At 40.6% G+C, this 25,048-nt stretch overlaps 1 protein-coding gene across 1 annotated transcript; it reads left to right on the top strand.

Annotated features, from left to right (window-relative positions):
• The first annotated feature begins 1,682 nt into the window (after window positions 1–1,682).
• On the top strand, window positions 1,683–10,235 carry LOC118386665 (heat shock protein HSP 90-beta). Its single transcript, XM_035774387.2, has 12 exons — window positions 1,683–1,837; window positions 3,078–3,221; window positions 3,474–3,680; window positions 3,776–3,935; window positions 4,736–4,869; window positions 5,014–5,322; window positions 5,854–6,019; window positions 6,257–6,447; window positions 8,096–8,243; window positions 8,355–8,623; window positions 9,236–9,569; window positions 9,676–10,235. The coding sequence occupies exons 2-12, from the start codon at window positions 3,078–3,080 to the stop codon at window positions 9,786–9,788; spliced, it is 2,175 nt and encodes a 724-aa protein (XP_035630280.1). The 5' UTR covers window positions 1,683–1,837; the 3' UTR covers window positions 9,789–10,235.
• Window positions 10,236–25,048: the final 14,813 nt, after the last annotated feature.

Raw genomic sequence — 25,048 nt, 5'->3', positions numbered from 1 at the left:
CATTTAGCTTGCTTCATCAGAGCTTGACATCGGCAAGTCTGCAACCTGGTATAGTTGTCAGTCAGACTTAAACAATACTTGGATATAGCTAGTTGTCAATGGTTTTAGCAGAGCTGGGGTTCTGTCTTCTTGCCACCCAGCAGGCGACGCGAACGCTCTGCACCTTATTGTGGCGTTTTATTGATAACAACCTATTTGTAAACAAAGCTGCTGTACTTATAATTTGTTAAATCACTTTGAAGTGACCCAAATGGCAAATTAATATTTCATAGATACATTTCGGGATGTATTAAACCAGAAAAAAAGTAACATTCTATTTGGGATTTACTGAGTCTGGCTTTAACCCTAACTTTAACCACAATGCTAACCCTGTACCTAACCTTCATTTTTGTTTTCATACAATTTTATGATATAATTTTCTTTGTAAATTCACTCTATCTACTCTAATTTCAGAGCACTCTCATCTGATTGTGCCAGAGTGCAGAATAACTGATGAATTTACAAACACGCAACACCTGTTGAATATGACTGTTAGTAAACTTCAGCAAAAAAAAAACTTTCATTGTTGCCAGCAGCAGATTTAGTCACCAACACTCTTTATAAACTGGGTGTTTTGAGCCCTGAATACTGATTTGTTGTACCCATATACCACGGGTATGACAAAACATTAATTTTAATTGCTCTAATTACGTTGGTAACCAGTTAATAGCAATAGGGGACCTCAGGGGTATGTGATATATGGCCAATATACCATGGCTAAGGGCTGTGTCCAGGCACTCACTCCGTGTTGCATAAGAACACCCCTTAGCCGTGGTATATTGGCCATATACCACACCCCTCAGGCTTTATTGTATATAACATGAAAACAGCCTAACCAACTCTGCTTGGGCGAGTAAAATGGTCAGAGTGAGGTGTTCTCTCGTTTGTGTCTGGAAGTAGCTAGCAAGCTTGCCAACTTTAGCCAGTTAGCTTGAGTGCTTCATTGCCGTTGTGAGGTCAGATCTATCATTCTCCTTGACCAGAGCGTCCAGTGTAAGCTCCCAGAGCGAAAGACTCTGAATTTACGAACTAATTTACCCAGAGCGCTCTCTGACACATTGGAGCCAATTTACGAACCCTTTGTGGCTGTGGTAACTAGCTAGGACTGCGTTTGACAAGCACGTGACGTCAGTTTTTAGGCGGGTTTTTCATGGAAAGTGCTGGAAAAAACGAAGTACAGACACTAGAGTTGATTGATATTCTTCCGCGAGATTAAAACGATAATTTCTAGTTTTGTATATCTTTTGTAATATGTGGCAATTTGACTATACAGTCTGATTGATACAAAATGTGACATTGCGGTATTAAATCATATGCTTCTCTATGCAGTCTATCCACTACTAAATGTGAATATTTTCTTTAAATAAATCTGTAGTCTATCCTGCAATGTAATCAAAAGTCGGCAGTTCAAACAACTGTCAATAGCCTTTCCCAAAGATGTTTCTGATAATTTACCTGAGTGCATGCTGATGAAAATGGATGAAGATCATCCATGATAGAACGTGGGAAAATAACAATCACTTCGATTAAGATATTTTTTATTTTTAACGTGACAAGAATGTACATGCATTTTAACTTGAATGTAAGGGATTCGTCAAGGAGATGCCGCACCCACTGATGCCGCAACACAGCTACAAAGTGCTGCGGATGGATACCCCCGCACAGTCAAACACAAGAGGGTAGAAAGGTATCGGTTTTATAAAAGCAAATCCCTTTCTAGTTTCCTGCGTCATAGACCCGAGGGGACTTGTGATATTGGTAGCATTTTATTCAAGAGACGTGAACGGAACAAATAAAGGTATGTACATACTCTATTAACCCTAAAGCTCGTCTGCGTACTCAGATATTGTTGCCTTTATAATCAGCGCTCAAAAGTCACCTCATGCTAGTTTGATAACTTTAGCCTATCATCTCTGGTTTGTCCAGCATCAGTCTTCGAGAATGTTCGATTCGGTAGCTAGCAGGCGCGCTAACTAGTTTACAAACGTCTGCTACAATTTTAAGTACAGAATGCTCTTATTTATTTTCCTTATTTGTACACTAAATGATCTAGTTAGCCTTTCTGGGTAATGTCATTCACCAGATCCACTGTGACAACTGGTTCTGCCTTGCTGTGTATTAGCCAATCTAACGTTGGTTAATTAACTTCCTAAGAGGCAAATTAAGGTTCATGTGAATTGGTTAACTACTACGTTTAGATGACATAACGTATCGTTAACTGGATTGGCCAATAAACTGTCAACGACTTCGACATAATGCTACTAGCTTTCATTGTCCGGTTGGCTAATGCAGCTAAAACGTTAACACTTGCTACACTTACATGGCTTCTGACACTTTTAAATTGATGCAGTGTAATTTGTGGCCATTGGAACTGCCATGAATTTGCAATTGATTGTGCAACAGTGTAGGTAACGAATTACGTTACATTTGCTACAATGGGTGACCTGGTCCCCTTTCGACTTCAATAAAGTTAATTGTACCGTCTGGACGTCGGCAGCATGACTTTGCGCCACGACACGCTAACTAGCTACTTCCCCATGCTTGTCTTTCATTGCTGAATCGTCGTCGCCTTTCCATGGACTTAGCGGCTTGATAACTACGTGCGATATAACGTTTCAATTCAGTTAAGGCGCTGGAAGTCAATTTGGAGGAGAGTTCTTTATGGATTTCCAGAACCTTTCACCGAGTTTGTCAACCACGTGCTGGCTACGTCCATTGTCTCCAGGATGTCGCCATGTTGTTGGATGCTTCCTCAACATCCGGTAGTTGGTCTTTTATCAGGGGAAACTGCAACTGATTGTGGGACACTTGTTCAAAGTACCCAAAATGGAATTGCTTTTGTTGATGCCTAATTTTATAGTACATTTTGGCCAGATTGGCATGACAATTAACTGTTGTGATGACTAAACTATTCAACTGAAAGCAACACAACTTGTTGCAAACAGCAATCACGAGAATGCATGTGCTTAATTTAATTATGTACTTGTGATATACAGGTAATTTGGGCAATTTCATAACATTGCTGCTTTTGCTCCCAGATGCCTGAAGAAATGCGCCAAGAGGAGGAGGCTGAGACCTTTGCCTTCCAGGCAGAGATTGCTCAGCTCATGTCCCTGATCATCAACACCTTTTATTCCAACAAGGAGATCTTCCTCAGGGAGTTGATCTCCAATGCCTCTGATGTAAGAGTTTATTTGTTGTTGTTAGGGATGCATCATGCTGTTCAGTAATTATTGTTGACACTACTGTACAGTGACTTTGTAATACTTTTAGCATCCAGCAAGCTCATCTATACAATAAACAAACTTCAGTGCATAAGGATGATTACAACTTTGAAAAGGATGTGTGATGGAGGTTGCTTATGTAATAAAATACCCCTTTGGACTTTTCCAGCTACTTTGATGCTGTGGTCTGCTTTGTTCAATATCATTCAGGCTTTGGACAAAATCCGCTATGAAAGTCTGACGGACCCCACCAAGCTGGACAATGGCAAGGAATTGAAGATTGACATCATCCCCAATGTGGAGGAACGCACCCTGACCCTCATCGACACTGGAATTGGCATGACCAAAGCTGACCTCATCAACAACCTGGGAACTATTGCCAAGTCTGGCACCAAGGCCTTCATGGAGGCCCTGCAAGTATGTCCATAGCATTACAGCAATTTTCAATAATATGCCTCAAATACTATTCAGTTGAACATTGAGAGTGAATAATTTTTTTCCGTCTTTGCTAGGCTGGAGCTGACATCTCCATGATTGGGCAGTTCGGTGTGGGATTCTACTCCGCCTACCTGGTGGCCGAAAGAGTGACCGTCATCACCAAGCACAATGATGACGAGCAGTACATCTGGGAGTCTTCAGCCGGAGGCTCATTCACAGTCAAGGTCGACAGTGGTATGTGTCTTACCCAATGAAGGCTATGCGGGTGGGTTTGTAAAATGTACAAAACCATGAAAAACATAAATTGCCTCTGCATTGTTTTGCGATTGGATCACAGGTAGGGAGGGCTGTGACAGTCATGTAATTTCGGCGGACTAATTGGTCAGCCAAATTACCACGGTCACATGTCTCACACATTTCTCCTCCAGCATTCATGCGCTTCCCTAGAAATAGAATGGGTTTCCCCATGCAAGTCAATGGTGGCATAATGGGTGGACTGGCTGCCGTTGCGAGTGTACCCATAGGAGAAAATCAGGAAATGAAAGCACAAAATTTACCCATCAATAGGTGCTGTGACTTGATTCAACTGACATGACAAAACTACATTGTTGCGTGAGCCCTATCAAATAACATAATTTGAGGAAATGTTCTACATTTACCATGGAAATGATTGCCTCTAAATACCAGGCAGTCATTGTGAGTGTACCTGTGTGTCAAATTGGCAGGGTTAGAGGTTCCATGACATTCTATAACCTTGTGTTTCAGCAAGGATCAAGTTTCATGTTTTGAAGTCCATGTTACAGCAGAAACTAACTCAACTGCACGAATGCCCAGCCGCCCGGCTTCAGTCAGCAGTTTGTTCCACCCCAAAAATATCTGACAGTGATTCAAATAAAATGCCAGTAAAAATAGATACTTGTCTGTTATACAGTTATTGTGCCAGCCCTAATAAGAGGTTATTAAACTATGTCTATTGTAGTGATGCTGAAATGGGCAGTGGTGGGTGTATACCTGTCTGTTGACTTAATTTCCAGGGGAGCCCATGTTGCGTGGAACTAAGGTCATTCTGCACATGAAGGAGGACCAGACTGAGTATGTTGAGGAGAAGAGGGTCAAAGAGGTGGTCAAGAAGCACTCTCAGTTCATTGGATATCCCATCACACTTTTTGTGAGTATAGAATTATGGGAGTATTTATAACTAAAGTGTGATTAGTGACATTTATGTAGGACTGGTTGAGGGCCCTAAAGTAAGGGGAAGTTTTCCCTTTTTATTGTAGGCTTTAAATAAGTTTTAAATATTTTGTGTGTGCAGGTTGAAAAGGAGCGTGAAAAGGAGATCAGTGATGATGAGGCTGAGGAGGAGAAGGAGGAAAAGGTGGAGGAAAAGGCGGAGGCTGAGGACAAGCCCAAAATTGAGGATGTGGGCTCGGATGACGAGGAGGATTCCAAAGACAAGGACAAGAAGAAGACTAAGAAGATAAAGGAGAAGTACATTGACCAGGAGGAGCTGAACAAGACCAAGCCCATCTGGACCAGGAACCCTGATGACATCACCATGGAGGAGTATGGGGAGTTCTACAAGAGCCTGACCAATGACTGGGAGGACCACCTTGCAGTCAAGGTACTATCACTAAAATGTATATAAATTACAATGTCAAAATGGTATGCCCAGAAGGTATTCCTAGGTGGCTTGGTTCCAGATCTGTACTATTTACGTGTTCACTACATATGCACTCGCGTGACTCTCGTATTGACCCAACAATCATGCATACACATTACATACGCACTCACATTTTTACACATTTTCTGGTGCTACTGTTTTATTTTACTATCCTGATGCCTAGTCACTTCACCCTGCCCTCATGTACATATCTACCTCAAATACCTCTTACCTCTGGTCACATTGGTCACGTACTCCCTGTATAATGCTTCATTCTTGTGTATTGTATTCCTCTTGTTACTATTTACATTTTAAACTCCATTGTTGGGAAGTAAGTAAGCATTTCATGGTAGTCTACAACAGTTATTTGGTGCATGTGACAATTTTTTGATTGTGGGACTTGGCTACACAGCATGGCTACATAGCACAAACGGATCTGTGTAGGATAGGATGGGTGTGTAGTAACCCTCACCTGCTTCTTCTCTTTTGCAGCACTTCTCAGTGGAGGGCCAGCTGGAGTTCCGCGCCCTGCTCTTTATCCCCCGCCGTGCACCCTTTGACCTCTTTGAGAACAAGAAGAAGAAGAATAACATCAAGCTGTATGTCAGGAGGGTCTTCATCATGGACAGCTGTGAAGAGCTTATCCCGGAGTACCTGAGTAAGTAAGCCTAGTCTCCAGATAGTCTGGAGGTCCAAAGTTGCTACCACTTTGTCCCCTCAATGCCACCGACTACAAATACAGCATTGTTTCTTCATATGTAGGCTAATGGCAAGCGCAGATAATGCCCCTCTGAAATGGTTGGCTGCTTGTCTTCTCTGTAACAGTGTTTATATCCAGCAATTTTTGTAATGGAAATCGCTAAAGAAGTTAAATGTCTTCCTTCTCCCCCTGCAGACTTTGTGCGTGGTGTGGTGGACTCTGAGGATCTCCCCCTGAACATCTCCCGAGAGATGCTGCAACAGAGCAAGATCCTCAAGGTCATCCGCAAGAACATCGTCAAGAAGTGTATGGAGCTGTTCGGTGAGCTGGCAGAGGACAAGGAGAACTACAAGAAGTTCTACGATGGCTTCTCCAAGAACCTCAAGGTAACTTTGGGAGATGGGTAGGATCTTGGGGATCAGAATTTCTTGAGCAGAGATTGTTTTGCTACTAGTAATCAAACTTGTCCTCTGCCACATTTGCTGTCATCTGGTAATCTTCAATGTATAAACATGATTAAACCAAGGTTTACCTAAAGTGGATCATGGTGCCTTTTAATTTTTGTAGAAAAGTCTAGCAATGTAGTTCGTAGGGATGCACGGATATGACATTTTTGTCCGATACTGATATTTTCCTTACCAACGAACTATACTTAACATGTTTTTGCGGCCATTTTAAGCATTTTAGTACAGTTAAATAGTCAACACACACGGCCGCAGCGGTCAAAGACACTGCATCTCAGTGTAAGAGGTGTCACTGCAGTCCCTGGTTCGAATCCAGGCTGTATCACATCTGGCCGTGATTAGGAGTCCCATAAGGCGACGCACAGGTGGCCCAGCGTCCGGGTTTGGCTGGGGTAGGCCGACATTGTAAATAAGAATTTGTTCTTAACTGACTTGCCTAGTTAAAGGTTACACACCACACTGACCAAAGTTATTTTTTTGGCATTACCGTATGTTCTCATTACAAGTAAAACATATTTCTGTCACTTGCTGTGCTGTTTCCTTCATTCGTTTCATTCTCAACCAGGATGCATGTTTTGCAGTGAAGTTTCAGCTCTGTGGCCTCTTCCTCGGTGCGCACTGTCACACTGTGTCCGTTTCCAGTGTATGCAACATTTCACGTAAACCCTGTTTCTTGTCTGCATTGACGTAGTGATCCTTGTACCTAGCGGAGACGCAGTAAAGGGGCTCAGAATGCCACCTACTCGCTTGTTCACAGGCATTTCAATGCCATGTCAGAGGGTATCACGTCTGCTGCAGACACAGTTGGTTTGATTGTTTAGTCAGTAGTTCGGCTGGTGATAGGCGTGTTCCTGTTCTCAAATGGCAGCAGCGGTATGAGAACCAGCACATTCGTGAGCATGCAATACGGCTTCCTCTGTACTAAATCTTCATCGACCCACTTTGCTCTCAGACTCTGCATGCGCTCATGGGGTTGACATCACTAGGCCAAATGTCAGTCGTGACGCTCATAGATGTACGTTTCGACAATACTGTAACTCTGATAGAGCATCTGAGATTGTGTACCGGGGGCAATGAGTTCCATTGTCTTGGTGTTTTCGGTGGAATGTAAAGATTCTTTCAAATGACTGCTTGACTTGAACTTGTTTAGTTGGAAGTGTGAGCTTAGTATTTCTGCTTTTCTGTGTAGCGCTGTATTAAAAAATTGATTTGTGGCGTTATGTATTTATGCACGTCAGCTTTGACATCGGTTTTGCACGTTGGTGTTAAACTGGGCATTTTTAGCTAATATCGTCTGACATGTTCCCTGACTAATCGAGCAATCCCTAGTACTTTGCCCAATTTCTTAAATATTATAAGCGCTCTCCACATACCCAGTGGGGCTAGTTATTGTGCTGTTCCAAACCAGTATCTATCCCTATTTAGTGTTTGAAGAACTATTTACAATATATTTAGACTGGCTTGAAGAGCCCCAACCTTAAACTTCAGTAGCTAAATGATTACATTTAGCTACTGTGTAGTAACTCCTACTGACTACCAGGTTATACTAATGGTAATTGTTTCTCTGCAGCTGGGGATCCATGAGGACTCCCAAAACCGCAAGAAGCTGTCCGAGCTGCTGCGCTACCACAGCTCCCAGTCCGGAGATGAGCTGACCTCCCTCACAGAGTACCTCACCCGCATGAAGGACAACCAAAAATCCATCTACTACATAACCGGTGGGTCTAGTTACACATTCGGTCAACATAACATTGAGCCCTAAGCCCAATAGCAGTCATTGACTTTAATCACTTAGACATAGAAGTTGACTGAATCACATCTTTCTTAAGGTGAGAGCAAGGACCAGGTTGCCAACTCCGCCTTTGTGGAACGCGTGCGCAAGCGTGGCTTCGAGGTCCTGTACATGACAGAGCCCATCGATGAATACTGTGTCCAGCAGCTGAAGGAGTTTGACGGTAAAACCCTGGTCTCTGTAACCAAGGAGGGCTTGGAGCTGCCTGAGGATGAGGAGGAGAAGAAGAAGATGGAGGAGGACAAGACGAGGTTTGAGAACCTCTGCAAGCTCATGAAGGAGATCCTGGACAAGAAAGTAGAGAAGGTAAATGATGGGAACAAACCTGTGCTTTCTGCAAAAGAAAATTGCCCATGACTTTAATCTCTTTCTGTGCTCTGAATTTTGGTGATTGATAATTAGACTTTTTATTTCTGGTTGCAAACAGGTGCCATAGTTCATCATAAGCTAATATTGACCCTGGTGAGTCCTCTGACCATGTAGATTGAAGTGTCCTGTTAGGATCGCGTGGTTGTTGTGCCTCTATCCCGGCTTTGCCATTGGATTGATTGGGAATGCCCAGTGTGTCCATGTAGTTTTGTCCCCAGGAGATTATGCCATTACCTAGAGACTAGAAGACCTTGTGAGTTTGATGCACTGTTTTTTTTTAGTGGTGACTGCTTGCAATTATGACGTTCTAACATTGACATCAACCTTTTCCAGAGTTGAGAATTTGCCTGTTTCTGATTACATTTTGGATGGTGTTTTGTGTGAAATCTAACAACTTTACTGCACAATGTTTCATTTAGGATTTTCTTCCCATTTTAAAACTGATCTTTTGACTATTCAATTTAGGGTCAACTTGCCTGCACGGTCTTGTCTCACCTGCACATTGTATGCTGTTAGTTTGACATAACATTCGCCTCTCTGCCCCTTCAGGTGACTGTGTCAAACAGGCTGGTGTCGTCGCCCTGCTGCATCGTGACCAGCACGTATGGCTGGACGGCCAACATGGAGCGCATCATGAAGGCACAGGCCCTGAGGGACAACTCCACAATGGGCTACATGATGGCCAAGAAGCACCTGGAGATTAACCCAGACCACCCCATTGTGGAGACCCTAAGGCAGAAGGCTGACCTGGACAAAAACGACAAGGCGGTGAAGGACTTAGTCATCCTATTATTTGAGACTGCATTGCTCTCTTCGGGCTTCAGCCTGGATGACCCCCAGACTCACTCCAACCGCATCTACAGGATGATCAAGCTGGGTCTGGGTAAGGATGCACACTCGGAACTATTAGGGGGAAGGAAACGGCTCTCTGAAGGTTGACTAATGGAAATGGGGCTGTAGGCTCGGTCTAATTTCTCTTCCCCTTTCAGGAATCGATGATGACGAAGTTATCCCTGAGGAACCCACCTCTGCACCCGCCCCAGATGAGATCCCACCTCTAGAGGGAGATGAGGATGCTTCACGCATGGAGGAAGTGGATTAAATGCGGTCTCAAACCTACACCTGTATAGCCTCACTTTTTTTTCCCCAATCTGTTCAGTTGCCTTTCTTTTTTACTGGAGAAACCTGGTCGGTGTCCTTTTATGGTATAACAAAATAATTATCTTAACTCCTGCTGCCAGTGGACCAGTGTTGCTCTTGTCTTGAGCCTTTAGTTAAAATTCTAGAAAAGCCGTTGATTTTGTTCTAGTTAACGGTGGGTACTGTGTAAAAAAAAAATAATAAATAAAAAAACAGTACCCTCTTGCACTGAGTTTTAAACTTTGGACCGGTAGCTATGTAGGGGAAATGGAACATTCCATTAGACTGACACTGGGGGTGGTTCTTCTGATGTGCTGCTTGGAGAGTGGACTGAAATTCCTTTGCCTGAATCCAGACCTGTCTGTATTGTCTTTCCTGTTTTGCAAAAATTAAAAGACTTAAGACCTTACATGTTCGAATTTGTCTGGACTATTAGTTTGTTCTTCCTGACATTAAACTGGAGGTTGATGAAATGGACCTTGAAAGAGTCATGTCAGATTCCCATTCAAACAACTACTATATGTCCTTGTTTCTTAACCTAGCCCTTCACAATATTTAGGCTTGTGGCAAAGGTACAATGCTTGTTTGAATAGTTAACACAGCAGGCTATAAACCACTACATTTAGCAGGAAACTATACTTGCATAAATGCAACAATTTTAGAGTTACATGTCAATTGAAATAATTAAGCCCTAATCTATGGTTTTCACATGACTGGGAAGGGGGGCAGCCATGGGAGGGTGTCGGTCCACCCACTACAGCGCCAGGCCCAGCCTGGGCTGGCGTGTAAACACATGGTGGTTAGGTCAATTCGACGTATTGCCACTTTGTAAAAACGACAGGTGGGTTATGGTAGCGAAATTAACATTTAATCTCGCAACAGCTCTGATGGACATTCCATCAGTCAGCATGCCAATGCAGGTTCCCTCAATTTGACATCCGTGGCCTTACTGTCCCCAGCACAAGGTGCCATGATCAAGCTATTCGATCAGCTTATTGATATGCCACACCTGTCAGGTGGATGGCTTGTCTTGGCAAAGGTGAAATGCTCAAATGGATGTAAATAAATGTGCGGTGGTAAGTTTTACTTTGGTAAAAGTAAAGTCGCCTTGAACAGAAAATGACTCAAATGAAAATCATCCAGTAAGATTCTACTTGAGTAAAATTATTTGGTTTTAAATATAAGTATAAATAATTTCAAGTTCTTTATATTAAGCAAACCAGATGGTGTTTTTTTTACATTTACGCTCACAACAGATTTGCACATTTTATTTTTATTTTATGACTACCAATATTACACTTTAATACAGGGACATTCCTGTGAATACAATGCTAAAATAAACTTGGCGTTTTAAGTTTCACGCGTTTGAGGGATTTATAAAATTGCAACAGTTCAATGAAAAGTTTCAAATAAGGAATTTTCCCCACCCCGTTTACATTTGTGAATCTAATATTTGGCCAAGAGAATGTTAATAAAATAGTTATGATCGGAATTACAAGGATAAGCAATAATGCCATTTAACATCAAAGATAAACTTTGGTAAATTTTGAGATCTTATACACAACCAGTCATGAATTTCAATTCATAGTTTACTGGAATGGTGGCATGAAAGATGTTCTATAGATTCTGAATCAGAGGAACAAAACGACATTTTGTCAAAATGGAACCTTTTGTGCAAGAAATTAACGGATGGAGGAAAATATTTTTAAATTAGTTTAATTTTCGGGATAACTGGACAATTAAGGTAAAAGGTAGTTGCTTTTGACCATAGCATGGGTTGGTCACTTCCATAGCAATATATTGAATTATAATGACTTAACTGCCAATTGTATCCACTTATTGTTGAATTTTTTTATCCAAAAGGTTCAATTCATTAATTTCTCAACTTGGAAAAGTGGGAACACCCTCATATAACAAAGGGTTCTTAATAAGTCAAAGTAAAGGAAGTGGAATTGCTTTGCAAACCTGAAATGTATCAATGAACTCATTAAACGTCAGAAACTCCCCAGTGTTGTCTAACAAATCACATACAAAATGAATACCCTTGTCAAACCAAAGGCTTTTAAAAATGGATTTCTTATTAATTTTGATAACTCTATTATTCCAAATCAATGTTTTATGGGGGGAAAAATGTGCTTGAATATCATTTTCCAGAAAAATACAATTTTCTGGTGAAACTTAGACAATTTCACAGGTAATTAAATCACATTTCATTAGGAATTCAAGTCCAAGTTTATTAAACAGACTGTTAGGGATATGATACCACATTAGAGGTAGGATTAGACAAACATTTCAACCATTTAATTCTAAAATGACCCATGTTGGGGATTAATCAGAATAGTTGGGTAACATAGATAAGATGTTTTATTTTCATTATATGCTTGTGAGTTACTTCTCATTTAGAATATATCTTGTTGTACTATAGTGGTGGCCATTTGCAGTTATCCTTTCTCTGTCCTGGGTTCAGTTACTTGGGCCGCAGAGAGGGGAGAGGTCAAGCTTGTCTTCATATGTAAACATATCTTTTAAACCATGTGAAGGGATGATTGAGGGGGAACCAATTATCTCTTGGCTCCACAATGTCTGTGTGCCAGTCACTCTGTCTCTGTGATCTTGTCCAGGAGGGGTGTATTTGATATATGCTAGTGGATGAGGTTTTGTTTTTGGTCCTGAGTGGTACTAAGAGCGAGATAAGAACATAGTTTAGACAAAGCTGAATGATAATTTATAGCCAATGCTGTCTGGCTATGGGATACTCCTCTCTCAAGTAAAGTCTTCCTTTGTAATGTTCCTAAGATCTGTTATTCGTCATGTGAGTTGAGATGGGTGTGTCTTGGCTATAAATGGTACTAAGAACTGTTTTGTAAGGACTCTCAGAGAATTCATTTATAGACACTGAATTGATCTGAGAGTCACAGGGTTGTGATGGATCTCATATAATTAAAGATGGACTTTATGATAACTCTGACTTGTGTGAGGTTTGCTCTCTCATGATTTGGTAATACAGGAAATTTCCACTACACCCACTAACGCCTCAAAATCAATCGCCTGTAAACCTTCACGATCATAGTCATTCCCTAATTGAGATTTCCGAATATAATGCATTTCATTCCTCCAAATAAATCTAAATATAACAGAATGGACTTTTTTGAAAGAAAAAAGGGACTGATTTGGGTAAATTATTCTAGATAAACCATCAGTCTTGGACGAAAGAATTTACAACCCAAAATTGAGATATCTCGTTGCAGACCCCAATTTAACAAAACTCTCATGGAATTAATCCTATTATCAATGTTTAAAGATTCTTTATCTGAATTCGTTTTAGTGATAACAATTCCAAAATATTTAACTTTCTTTTTAGCAGATATGGAGGTAATATTGACCCTATCCTTTAGAAAAAGGGCAGTATCATCTGCAAATGGACTGATATTTATAACTTTGAATGACATTTATATATTTATCTTTACCAAAAATACAGATCCCTTTTAAGTTCTCAGATTTAAGAAATAAGAAATACGGCTAGTGGCTAAAATAAATAAAAGACGAGAGATTGGACATCCCTTTCTAATTCCTCTAAGAATAAAGAAACGAGGTGATGTTCCATTACTCATAGCCATTGATCTGCTAATATCATTATACACTGCTCAAATAAATAAAGGGAACACTAAAATAACACATCCTAGATCTGAATGAATGAAATATTCTTATTAAATACTTTTTTCTTTACATAGTTGAATGTGCTGACAACAAAATCACACAAAAATGATCAATGGAAATCAAATGTATCAACCCATGGAGGTCTGGATTTGGAGTCACACTCAAAATTAAAGTGGAAAACCACACTACAGGCTGATCCAACTTTGATGTAATGTCCTTAAAAGAAGTCTAAATGAGGCTCAGTAGTGTGTGTGGCCTCCACGTGCCTGTATGACCTCCCTACAACGCCTGGGCATGCTCCTGATGAGGTAGCGGATGGTCTCCTGAGGGATCTCCTCCCAGACCTGGACTAAACCATCCGCCAACTCCTGGACAGTCTGTGGTGCAACGTGGCGTTGGTGAATGGAGTGAGACATGATGTCCCAGATGTGCTCAATTGGATTCAGGTCTGGGGAACGGGCGGGCTAGTCCATAGCATCAATGCCTTCCACTTGCAGGAACTGCTGACACACTCCAGCCACATAAGGTCTAGCATTGTCTTGCATTAGGAGGAACCCAGGGCCAACCGCACCAGCATATGGTCTCACAAGGGGTCTGAGGATCTCATCTCGGTACCTAATGGCAGTCAGGCTACCTCTGGCGAGCACATGGAGGGCTGTGCGGCCCCCCAAAGAAATGCCACCCCACACCATGACTGACCCACCGCCAAACCGGTCATGCTGGAGGATGTTGCAGGCAGCAGAACGTTCTCCACGGCGTCTCCAGACTGTCACGTCTGTCACATGTGCTCAGTGTGAACCTGTTTTCATATGTGAAGAGCACAGGGCGCCAGTGGCGAATTTGCCAATCGTGGTGTTCTCTGACAAATGCCAAAAGTCCTGCACGGTGTTGGGCTGTAAGCACTACCCCCACCTGTGGACGTCGGGCCCTCATACCATCCTCATGGAGTCTGTTTCTGACCATTTGAGCAGACACATGCACATTTATGGCCTGCTGGAGGTCATTTTGCAGGGCTCTGGCAGTGCTCCTCCTGCTCCTCCTTGCACAAAGGCGGAGGTAGCGGTCCTGCTGCTGGGTTGTTGCCCTCCTACAGCCTTCTCCACGTCGCCTGATGTACTGGCCTGTGTCCTGGTAGTGCCTCCATGCCCTGGATACTACGCTGACAGACACAGCAAACCTTCTTGCCACAGCTCGCATTGATGTGCCATCCTTGTTGAGCTGAACTACCTGAGCCACTTGTGTGGGTTGTAGACTCTGTCTCGTGCTACCACTAGAGTGAAAGCACCGCCAGCATTTAAAAGTGACCAAAACATCAGCCAGGAAGCATAGGAACTGAGAAGTGGTCTGTGGTTATCACCTGCAGAACCACTCCTTTATTGGGGGTGTCTTGCTAATTGCCTATAATTTCCACCTGTTGTCTATTCTATTTGCACAACAGCATGTGAAATTTATTGTCAATCAGTGTTGCTTCCTAAGTGGACAGTTTGATTTCACAGAAGTGTGATTGACTTGGAGTTACATTGTGTTGTTTAAGTGTTCCCTTTATTTTTTTGAGCAGTGTATATCATCCTCATCACTTTACATAAATTCTCCCCAAACCCAAAAGAAGAGAGAGTTCTAAATAAACATTGTGCTCTAGTGTCAAACATGTAAAAAGAAGATAAAGCCATCATCTTCTATGAACTCACTGTAATCTAAAATATTTAATACCAATCATATATGTTTATGAATACTAATTCAGTTTCACGGATTGTATCATAAAGGCATTTTTTCAGCCTATTGGCATAGACATGGTCTAGTAACTTCTAGTCAGTTGCCAACAATGTGATTGGTCTCCAATTGTCCAGGTAAAGAGAGTCCTTTGGTTTGGGCATAAGACATATTAGTCTCTGTCTCAAAGAAGGAGGTTCGATAGCATTAGAAATACCCTCTTTGTAGAATGAAAAGCAATAACTCTCTAACATCAGGCCAAAAATATCAGTCACGCCATCCGGTCCAGGAAATGTAACCATAGGCATTAATATATCAGAATTTCTTCAACTTTTCTTCTATAGGCTGAACAGAGTCATTAAAACTGAATCAAAAAAGGAATCCAAGTTGTCTTCCGAAAGATGAGATTGGTTCAGTGTATTGTAGAAAGAGTGTATTTCCTTATTAATTTACATAAATGGGTGAAATACTATTCCTATGTCTGCCTACTTTTCTACAAGTTAAAGAAATAAGATGTTTTTTTCACCTTTCTCAATCTATTTGGACTTTGAACAGATGAAGGCACCATGTGCCTTATCGTTGTATATGTCATCCAGTTCACATTGGCATTTAGCAAGCTCGGCATTTTTATCTTCATTTAAATCAAATCAAACTTTATTTATCACATGCGCCGAATACAACCTTACCGTGAAAAGCTTACTTTACAAGCCCTTTTAACCAACAGTACAGTTCAAGAAAAAGTTAAGAAAATATTTACCAAGTAAAAAATAATCAAATGTAACACAATAAAGTAACAATAACGAGGCTATATACAGGGGGTACCGGTACCAAGTCAGTGTGCGGGGGTACAGGTTAGTCGAGGTCATTTGTACATGTAGGTAGGGGAGAAGTGACTATGCATAGACAATAAACTGTGAGTAGCAGCAGTGTTAAAAACAAATTGGGGGGGTTAATATCAACAATAATATCCATCTGCTTTTTACCAGTAGTGATGGCAAGACATGGGAAATCTGACTTTAATAATTTTTCATTTGTTAGTAGAAGAAAGAGCAGAAACAGGACAGGTCTCACTGATAAGATCTTTAGGCTGTAAACAAAATTACTCATTATTTAAAAGAAAAGAGTTACATTTCAAGTATGCTTTAGAAAATCTGTTGTCATTATCAAAACAAAAGGAAAGAATACATTCACTGACAAGATTCATAAGATTGGAAGATACCGACCAATAATCAATTTTAGATTTGAATTGTGTGTCGCTAGATGAAGAGTTAAACCAATAAATGTTTTTAGTTTGATTCTGAGAACGCCAAACATCGGAAAGTTGAAAGTTGGAGCATAAATGTAGAATTAAGTTATTAAAACAATGGGGTGAATGCCTGGTGGGATACCTATCCATCCAGTCATTAGGAGCAACATTATAATCACCTCCAACAATAATGTTATCTGTGGAATATTTGTTTCTCAACTCAGTTATGCCTTTACTAATAGATGTTAGTTAACTGGAGATTGTTTTTGACCGTATGTTATAACCATAAAAATGTACCAATATGTGTTAAGTACTTACAGTACCAGTCAGAAGTTTGGACACATCTACTCATTCATGCATTTCAATTAACAGGTGTGCCATGTTAAAAGTTAATTTGTGGAATTTCTTTCCTTCTTAATGAGTTTAAGCCAATCAGTTGTGTTGTGACAAGGTGGGCATGGTATACAGAAGATAGCCCTATTTGGTAAAAGACCAAGCCCACATTATGACAAGAACAGCTCAAATAAGCAAAGAGTAACGGCAGTCCATCATTACTTTAAGAGACGGCCAGTCAATCCGGAAAATTTCAGAAACTTTGAAAGTTTCTTTAAGTGCAGTCGCAAAAACCATCACGTGATATGATGAAACTTGCTCTTATGAGGACCGTCACAGGAAGCAAGAGTTACCCAGAGTTACCTCTGCTGCAGAGGATAAGTTCATTAGAGTTAACTGCACCTCAGATTGCAGCCCATATAAATGCTTCACAGAGTTCAAGTAACAGACACATCTCAACATCAACAGTTCAGAGGAGACTGCGTGAATCAGGCCTTCATGGTCGAATTGCTGCAAAGAAACCATTACTAAATGACACCAATAAGAAGAGACTAGCTTGGGCCAAGAAAAAACGAGCAATGGTCATTAGACCGGTGGAAATCTATCCTTTGTTCTGATGCGTCCAAACTTGAGATTTTTGGTTCCAACCGTTGTGTCTTTGTGAGACGCAGAGTAGGTGAACAGATGATCTCCACGTGAAGCACGGAGGAGGAGGTGTGATGGTGTGGGGGTGCTTTGCTGGTGAAACTGTCTGTGATTTATTTAGAATTCAAGGCACACTCAACCAGCATGGCTACCACAGCATTCTGCAGCTATACGCTTTGTGGGACTATCATTTGTTTTGCATCAGGACAACCTCCAAGCTGTGTAAGGGCTATTTGACCAAGAAGGAGAGTGATGGTGCTGCATCGGATGACCTGGTCTCCACAATCACCCAACCTTAACCCAATTGAGATGGTTTGGGATGAATGAGTTGAACCGCAGAGTGAAGGAAAAGCAGCCAACAAGTGCACAGCATATGTGGGAACTCCTTCAAGACTGTTGGAAAAGTATTCCTCATGAAGCTCATGAATGCCAAGAGTATGCAAAGCTGTCATCATGGCAAAGGGTGGCTCTTTGAATAATCTCAAATATAAAATATGCTTTGATTTGTTTAACACGTTTGGTTACTACATAATTCAATATGTGTTATTTCATTGTTTTTCCAGCGGACCACCAGTTGACCAGCTGCCACCGTTCATATTATCAGTATCTTTCCACACAGTAATGAATCCGAAATAATGTGAACCACTCTCAAAAATCATTGCAAATTTATTGTAAATCACATTACAATATAAAAATATCTACATTGAATGATTATAAATTTTATAATAAAAAATATATATTATACAATTAATATATATATTGTCGTGTCTTTGGCTATGCCGGATTAAGTGATATGACATGCTATTCCATAAAATAATTGAGCTAATCATGTAAATGTAATTAACTAGAGAGTCGGGCACCACAAAATAATATTTATAGAGCTGTTATCTTCCGAATAAACTCTTAAAGACCTAGTAATATTTTACATCCATAGCAGTCAACATTAATCTTCATCTTACTTCAGTCTCATCTGAAAGTTGTAAATTCTTGGTTATCTGCAAGAACCCTGGCTAACAATTTAAATCAGCAATACAAAATTGGGTTTAATTATTTATTTACTAAATACCTAACTAATCACACAGAATTCACATACACACAATTAATCATAACTTAATTACAAATGACGTCATAAAGAAAAACGTCCCTAGCGGGCGGAACAGATATGACAGCTTGTTACACAAAGGAAAGGGGGCTGGGTTGGAGTGAAAGAGCGGGAGACTGAGGAACAAAGGAAAAAAGCTGTGCTATCGTAAATACAGTATCTTATGCATTCTAAGTACCGCCCATTTGGAAAAGGAAAATGCAATAAATATTTACTCAGAGCTGCGCTTCAGTAGGTTGGTGGTAGATGTAAGACCGTGTTGCCAAACCGAGTCCTTTGAAGAATGTCTCTGGTGGTCACTTGGATAAATTGTAGTAACGTCGTTGCGTGATAGACGGGATAGTCTGTCTGTTCCTTCATAACCTGAGTTTGCAGCTGCGGGTGCTAACTCAAGGGCTAGGAGGTATCACTTATGTAGTGAATAAGAGTTCAGAAGTTCATACCATTCTTTCCTACCTCATGCTGATGTTGGCTTTGTTCTGTAGTTATTATCTGAAACATTCTGACATAGGACCGTCATCCTACCTTATCAGAACAGGAAGTTCTGTTGTCATCAAGGCTTTATATAGGAAGGGAAAAGAGGGCGTGTTTGAAAAGTTTTATAGCCCATGTCCCTTCACAGAGGCGGGCCACTGAGTGAGCAGCCCTAACTTATGAAAACCCACATCTCACAAATAATTTAATATTCAAACATTTAAATTGAACAACAATTCCATGTGAATCCGATAACTCTGATGTGTAGACTTTCCACTGTAGAGTTTATGTCATCTTATCATTGATGAGAATGTCTCAGATGACAACCAAACTGACATAATATTCATTAAGTACCACTGCATATGTTCAATTGTTCGGATTACCAGAATATAGTTAATTTCCCCACACATTCTGATGTTCCCAGAATCTCTATGTTAACCAAGTTTTTTTTTAAATGTAACCTCAGTAGGGTAGAGAGAGGAAAAAGGAGGGAAGAGGTATTTATGACTTATCCCCCAGGCAAACGTCATGACATTATACACATTTATTTTTTATTTAAAAAATATATGATACAATTAGTAATAATAATAAAATAAATGTATATATATATATATATATATATATATATATATATATATATATATATATATATATATATATATATATATATATATATATATATATATATATATATACATATACTGTATATACATGTATTATTATTACTAATTGTATAATATATAAATATATGTATAGGCTTTCTAATTGTTATGACAGAAAATCATATTAATCGAAATAATGAGTATGTAACAGTACAAAATACGCAGACAAACAGAAAATTGTTTCTTTAGCCTCTTCAATTGGCCTCTTCTTTCTTACCCCCTTCTCTGTCAGCAGCTCCTTCAGAAATTTGCGACCACCTCTTCGAAGTTTCCCTCTGTTGCCTCTTTTGTAGAAGAGTTCTTTCTTATCGCTCCTGAAATCACAGAAGAATTCTTATCAATATGTGTTCTTCATGAATGAACAAGATCAAGAACTATTTAAACACATCATGTTTCAGATTCAAAACAGTGTGCAAGTTTAATCAAATCTACCTGTATTACTAGAAAGTGAATTCATAGATTAATACAAATTTACTGTGAACAATGCTTTTTAAAGCTAGCTGTGAAAGAGATCTTATTTCCCAAGCCGGTCCAGTTACAAAGCCTGAACAGGTCGTTGGAGAAAAGGCAGGCAAACATCCTCCTCACCGAGTCTTTGACAGACTTGTCCCCTTTAGTAGCCAAAAATCTCACCTGTAAAATAAATTGTCCATAGTTAGTAGTCTATAGAGCAGAAACTACAGCTCAAGTCTCTCCAAAGAAAAGCAGTGGGGAGCTCTTCCTAGTCACTTCAAAAGCACCCAATTACTTAACATTTACAATACTCCAAGAGTCTGCACTTTATTTAATCCCATCGACAGAGCCCCAAAGACGATAAAAAAGTGTTGCTGTTGTCGTGGAAATGTCCTCTATTTACCAAATCATGGGAGCAAACCACACACCCAAGTCAGAGTTAGTTATCAAGGTCCATCTTTAATTATATAAGCTCTATAGCATTTTGACTTTCAACAGTTCAGTATCTCTAATGAAAAGTTGAGAGTCCTTTACACAATGGGAAATGGGATCCTTTACAGCAAAGATCCACCCCCTCCTAGACGACATGACAAAACACAGGTCTTAGGAACTTACACAAAGAAAAAAACCTTACTTCAGAGAGAATATCCCCTAGTCAGACAGAGTGGGCTATACATTATCGTTCAGTTTGGTCTCCTAAACAAAGCTCTTAATGGTAATGGTACCAAGACATTACCCCCACCCTATGATATATATCAAATTGTCATTTAGATAGAACGAATTCTAAATACAACCAATCAGAGGACAAACTCACGGAGAGGAGAATGAGGCTATAGGCTAAGATAGAAACAATATTAGAGGGAGCATATAATGATTCCAGACACTGCCACCCTCCTTTCCCCACTAGAAAAAGGTAGGGATTAAAAGATATGTTTACACATGATGACACTTTGACCTCTCCCCTCTCCGCGGCCCATGCAACTTCGTCTTGACATAGAACAGATAACTGCAACCCCACCACAGTATTATACAAAAATACCATTCTGATGAGAAGTAACTTACACACATTTGATGAAATATAAAACATCTTACATAATTTACCAACAAATCTTCCACGACACTGTCCAAAAACCTCTGGTGTTAACTGTATGTAGTGTGATACTATGTTCTTGCCAATTACCAATTTCATTCCCAGCAAGCTGATGTTCAAGCTTCTCCAGCATCAGCCTGTCCTTCAAAGGAAGCACAATGTCCTCTGGCAGAGCCATGTCCCCTTGAGACCCATTGGTCAGTTGCATTAAGAGGTTCCTGTTTACTGTGGTCTGGTATTGCAACTCTCTGACATCCTCTGCCTATTTCCTCAGGTGCTGAAGAATCAGCCTGTGGAAATCTTAACATATGACAGTGGGCTTTGGAAACCTATTTCTTTCGAATGACAAGATAAAAGCTCTATGAAAACAGATCTGATTCTGAGTTATGGAACGCAAGGGCCAAACGTGCATAACCAATGCTGACACTGTAAACATATCCTACTTGTACATTTTTGTTGTAGTTGAATTAAACAATTGTTATGTTTCACCATATTGGATCACTCCAATATATTGGTATCACTCCGCGGCGGAGGATTCACCACTGTCATTTACAGTAAATATAAAAAATATCTATATATTTTTTAAAGATCAACATTGTATGACATTCCGCTTTATGTAATCATGGAGCCCCTCACACTACAACTAAGTAGCACATATTGCAGTTACCTTCAGCAGCAGGGCCCAGTGATGAGGAGGATTGATCTGTTTGAAATGAGAATTTTCAAAATAACTACCTAAGAATGCAGTTAATAAGAATACTTTTTGTTTTTATTGAAATGTATCTTTACAGAATTGCTGCTGGTAGTAGCCAGATTGCTTTTCTAATATACTGTATGCAGTAACAAGTGTACAGTGGAATACTGACACATGGCCACCCCCTCCTGTTGAGTGCTCCACTCACTGCGCAAGGTTTATCTGCACCTTCCACCCATGGTTTGTCGTGCTTGTGTTTTGCTAGCGTTACACTACGACTCCTTGTGCATCCTTTAATATATTGGTGGCTCTTGCTGCCACAAACTGTATTTACCTTACACAACTTGCCGTCTGGCTTGTTTTTTGTGTGTTGTGAATTGCTTAACATACTGTCACGGCGCAAAATTACCATGCAAGGTTTTTTTCTTGCTCTTTCCTCTGCAGAATATAAGAGGGCTTACATTGTGGTGGGCTTCCACTACGTTGAGACATTAACTTTGAGGTTCCTTAACTTCTTGGATATAGGGGGCGCTCTTTTAATTTATGGATAAAAAAAACGTTCCCATTTTAAATAAGATATTTTGTCACGAAAAGATGCTTGACTGTGCATTTAATTGACATCTTTGGAAAGAAAACACTCTGACGTTTCCAAAACTGCAAAGATAATGTCTGTGAGTGCCACAGAACTAATGCTACAGGCGAAACCAAGATGAAATTTCAAACAGGAAGTGAGCCAGATTTTTGAGGCGCTGTGTTCCAATGTCTCCTTATATGGCTGTGAATGCGCCAGGAACGAGCCTACACTTTCTGTCGTTTCCCCAAGGTGTCTGCAGCATTGTGACGTATTTGTAGGCATATCATTGGAAGATTGACCATAAGAGACTACATTTACCAAGTGTCCGCCTGGTGTCCTCCGTCGAAATTGGTGCGTAATCTCCAGCTGCATGTATTTTCCCATGTGATTCAGAGGAGAAACAAAACTGCCACGAATGACTTATCATCGAATAGATATGTGAAAAACACCTTGAGGATTGATTCTAAACAACGTTTGCCATGTTTCTGTCGATATTATGGAGTTAATTTGGAAAAACGTTCTGCGTTTTGATGACTGAATTTTGTTTTTGTTTTCTCAGCCAAACGTGATGAACAAAACGGAGCGATTTCTCCTACACAAATAATCTTTTTGGAAAAACTGAACATTTGCTATCTAACTGAGAGTCTCCTCATTGAAAACATCCAAAGTTCTTCAAAGGTAAATTCTTTTATTTGAATGCTTTTCTTGTTTTTGTGAAAATGTTGCCTGCTGAATGCTTGGCTTAATGCTATGCTAGCTATCAATACTCTTACACAAATGCTTGTGTAGCTATGGTTGAAAAGCATATTTTGAACATCTGAGATGACAGTGTTGTTAACAAAAGGCTAAGCTTGTGAGTGAATATATTTCTTTCATTTCATTTGCGATTTTCATGAATAGTTAACGTTGCCTTATGGTAATGAGCTTGAGGCTATAATTACGCTCCCGGATACGGGATTGCTCGACGCTAGAGGTTAAATTGCTCCCCAGGTACCAGGGCTGCCGAGTTTGAGGGGCGGACAGTCAGTTGGGGGACATGGGGCCACTACTAGGAGCCGGGACTGGTATCCTTTTTTTTCTTTTTGGGGAATGTTATTGTTTTGAATATGTTGGGGCGAAATTTGGGTTGAGGGGGGGACCCTCATTTTAAGGAGGGGGGTGTCACGGCGGTTCCTCCTGCAGGCAGAGGGTCGTTAGTGATTGGAGTCACCTGGGCTCAAAGTATTTAAACTGCTTGACTAATCTCTCTCTCTCTCTCTCTCTCTCTCTCTCTCTCTCTCTCTCTCTCTCTCTCTCTCTCTCTCTCTCTCTCTCTCTCTCTCTCTCTCTCTCTCTCTCTCTCTCTCTCTCTCTCTCTCTCTCTCTCTCTCTCTCTCTCTCTCTCTCTCTCTCTCTCTCTCTCTCTCTCTCTCTCTCTCTCTCTCTCTCTCTCTCTCTCTCTCTCTCTCTCTCTCCTCCAGGTATGATCCTGTTTTGTTTGTTCCTTTGTAGTTTTGCATAGTTTTCACTCAGTCATTCACACACACAGATTCACGCATCCCTGCACTTTACATACACCTTACATTATGATATTTTCACACCTCATTCCTTTTTCTTTGTTTAAAGTTAATAGTTTGGTTTATAATAAATAACCTTTTTGATTGGCCTATACTTGTTCGTGTCCCCTCATTTTTGCCACAGGCTATGAGCCGGCCTGTGACAACCAGGTAAGCTAGTCGAGAACAAGTTCTCATTTACAACTGCGACCTGGCCAAGATAAAGCAAAGTAGTGCGACACAAACAACAACACAGAGTTACACATGGAATAAACAAGCGTACAGTCAATAACACAATAGAAAAAAAATAATTATGTATACAGTGTGTGCAAATGGCGTGAGGAGGTAAGGCAATAAATAGGCAAAGTAGCGAAGTAATTACAGTTTAGCAAATTAACACTGGAGTGTTTGATGAGCAGATGATGATGTGCAGGTAGAACTACTGGTGTGCAAAATAGCAGAGTAAATAGTAAATATAGTAAAGTAAATTAAAACAATATGGAGATGTGGTAGGTAGATTGGGTGGGCTATTTACAGATGGGCTATGTACAGCTGCAGCGATCGGTTAGCTACTCAGATAGCTGATCTTTAAAGTTAGTGGGAGGGTTAGGGTTAGGGTTAGTGGGAGGGTTAGGGTTAGGGTTCTCCAGCTTCAGCGATTTTTGCAATTCCTTCCAGTCATTGGCAGCAGAGAACTGGAAGGGAAGGTGGCCAAATAGGTGTTGGCTTTGGGGATGACTAGTGAGATATACTTGCTGTAGCGCGTGCTATGGATGGGTGTTATCGTGACAAGTGAGATGAGATAAGGCGGAGCTTTACCTAGCACAGACTTATAGATGACCTGGAGCCAGTGGGTCTGGCGATGAATATGTAGCGAGGGCCAGCCGACTAGAGCATACAGGTCACAGTGGTGGGTGGTATGAGGGGCTTTGGTGACAAAACGGATGGCACTGTGATACACTGCATCCAGTTTTCTGAGTAGAGTATTGGAAGCTATTTTGTAAATCACATCGCCGAAGTCGAGGATCAGTAGGCTAGTCAGTTTTA

This window comes from Oncorhynchus keta, chromosome 8, assembly GCF_023373465.1.
Source record: "Oncorhynchus keta strain PuntledgeMale-10-30-2019 chromosome 8, Oket_V2, whole genome shotgun sequence".
NCBI classification, from domain to species: Eukaryota; Metazoa; Chordata; class Actinopteri; order Salmoniformes; family Salmonidae; genus Oncorhynchus; species Oncorhynchus keta.
Note: the sequence above shows the minus strand (reverse complement) of the source record. Positions and strands in the feature narration are given on the sequence as shown.

What these genes read in the sequence shown, in the direction of transcription:
- LOC118386665 (XM_035774387.2), top strand. Translation starts at nt 3,078, where the DNA reads ATGCCTGAAGAAATGCGCCAAGAGGAGGAGGCTGAGACCTTTGCCTTC. An exon ending in GATATCCCATCACACTTTTT is followed by an intron (nt 4,870 to 5,013) that starts GTGAGTATAGAA and finishes TTGTGTGTGCAG; the next exon opens with GTTGAAAAGGAGCGTGAAAA. An exon ending in ATCCATCTACTACATAACCG is followed by an intron (nt 8,244 to 8,354) that starts GTGGGTCTAGTT and finishes ATCTTTCTTAAG; the next exon opens with GTGAGAGCAAGGACCAGGTT.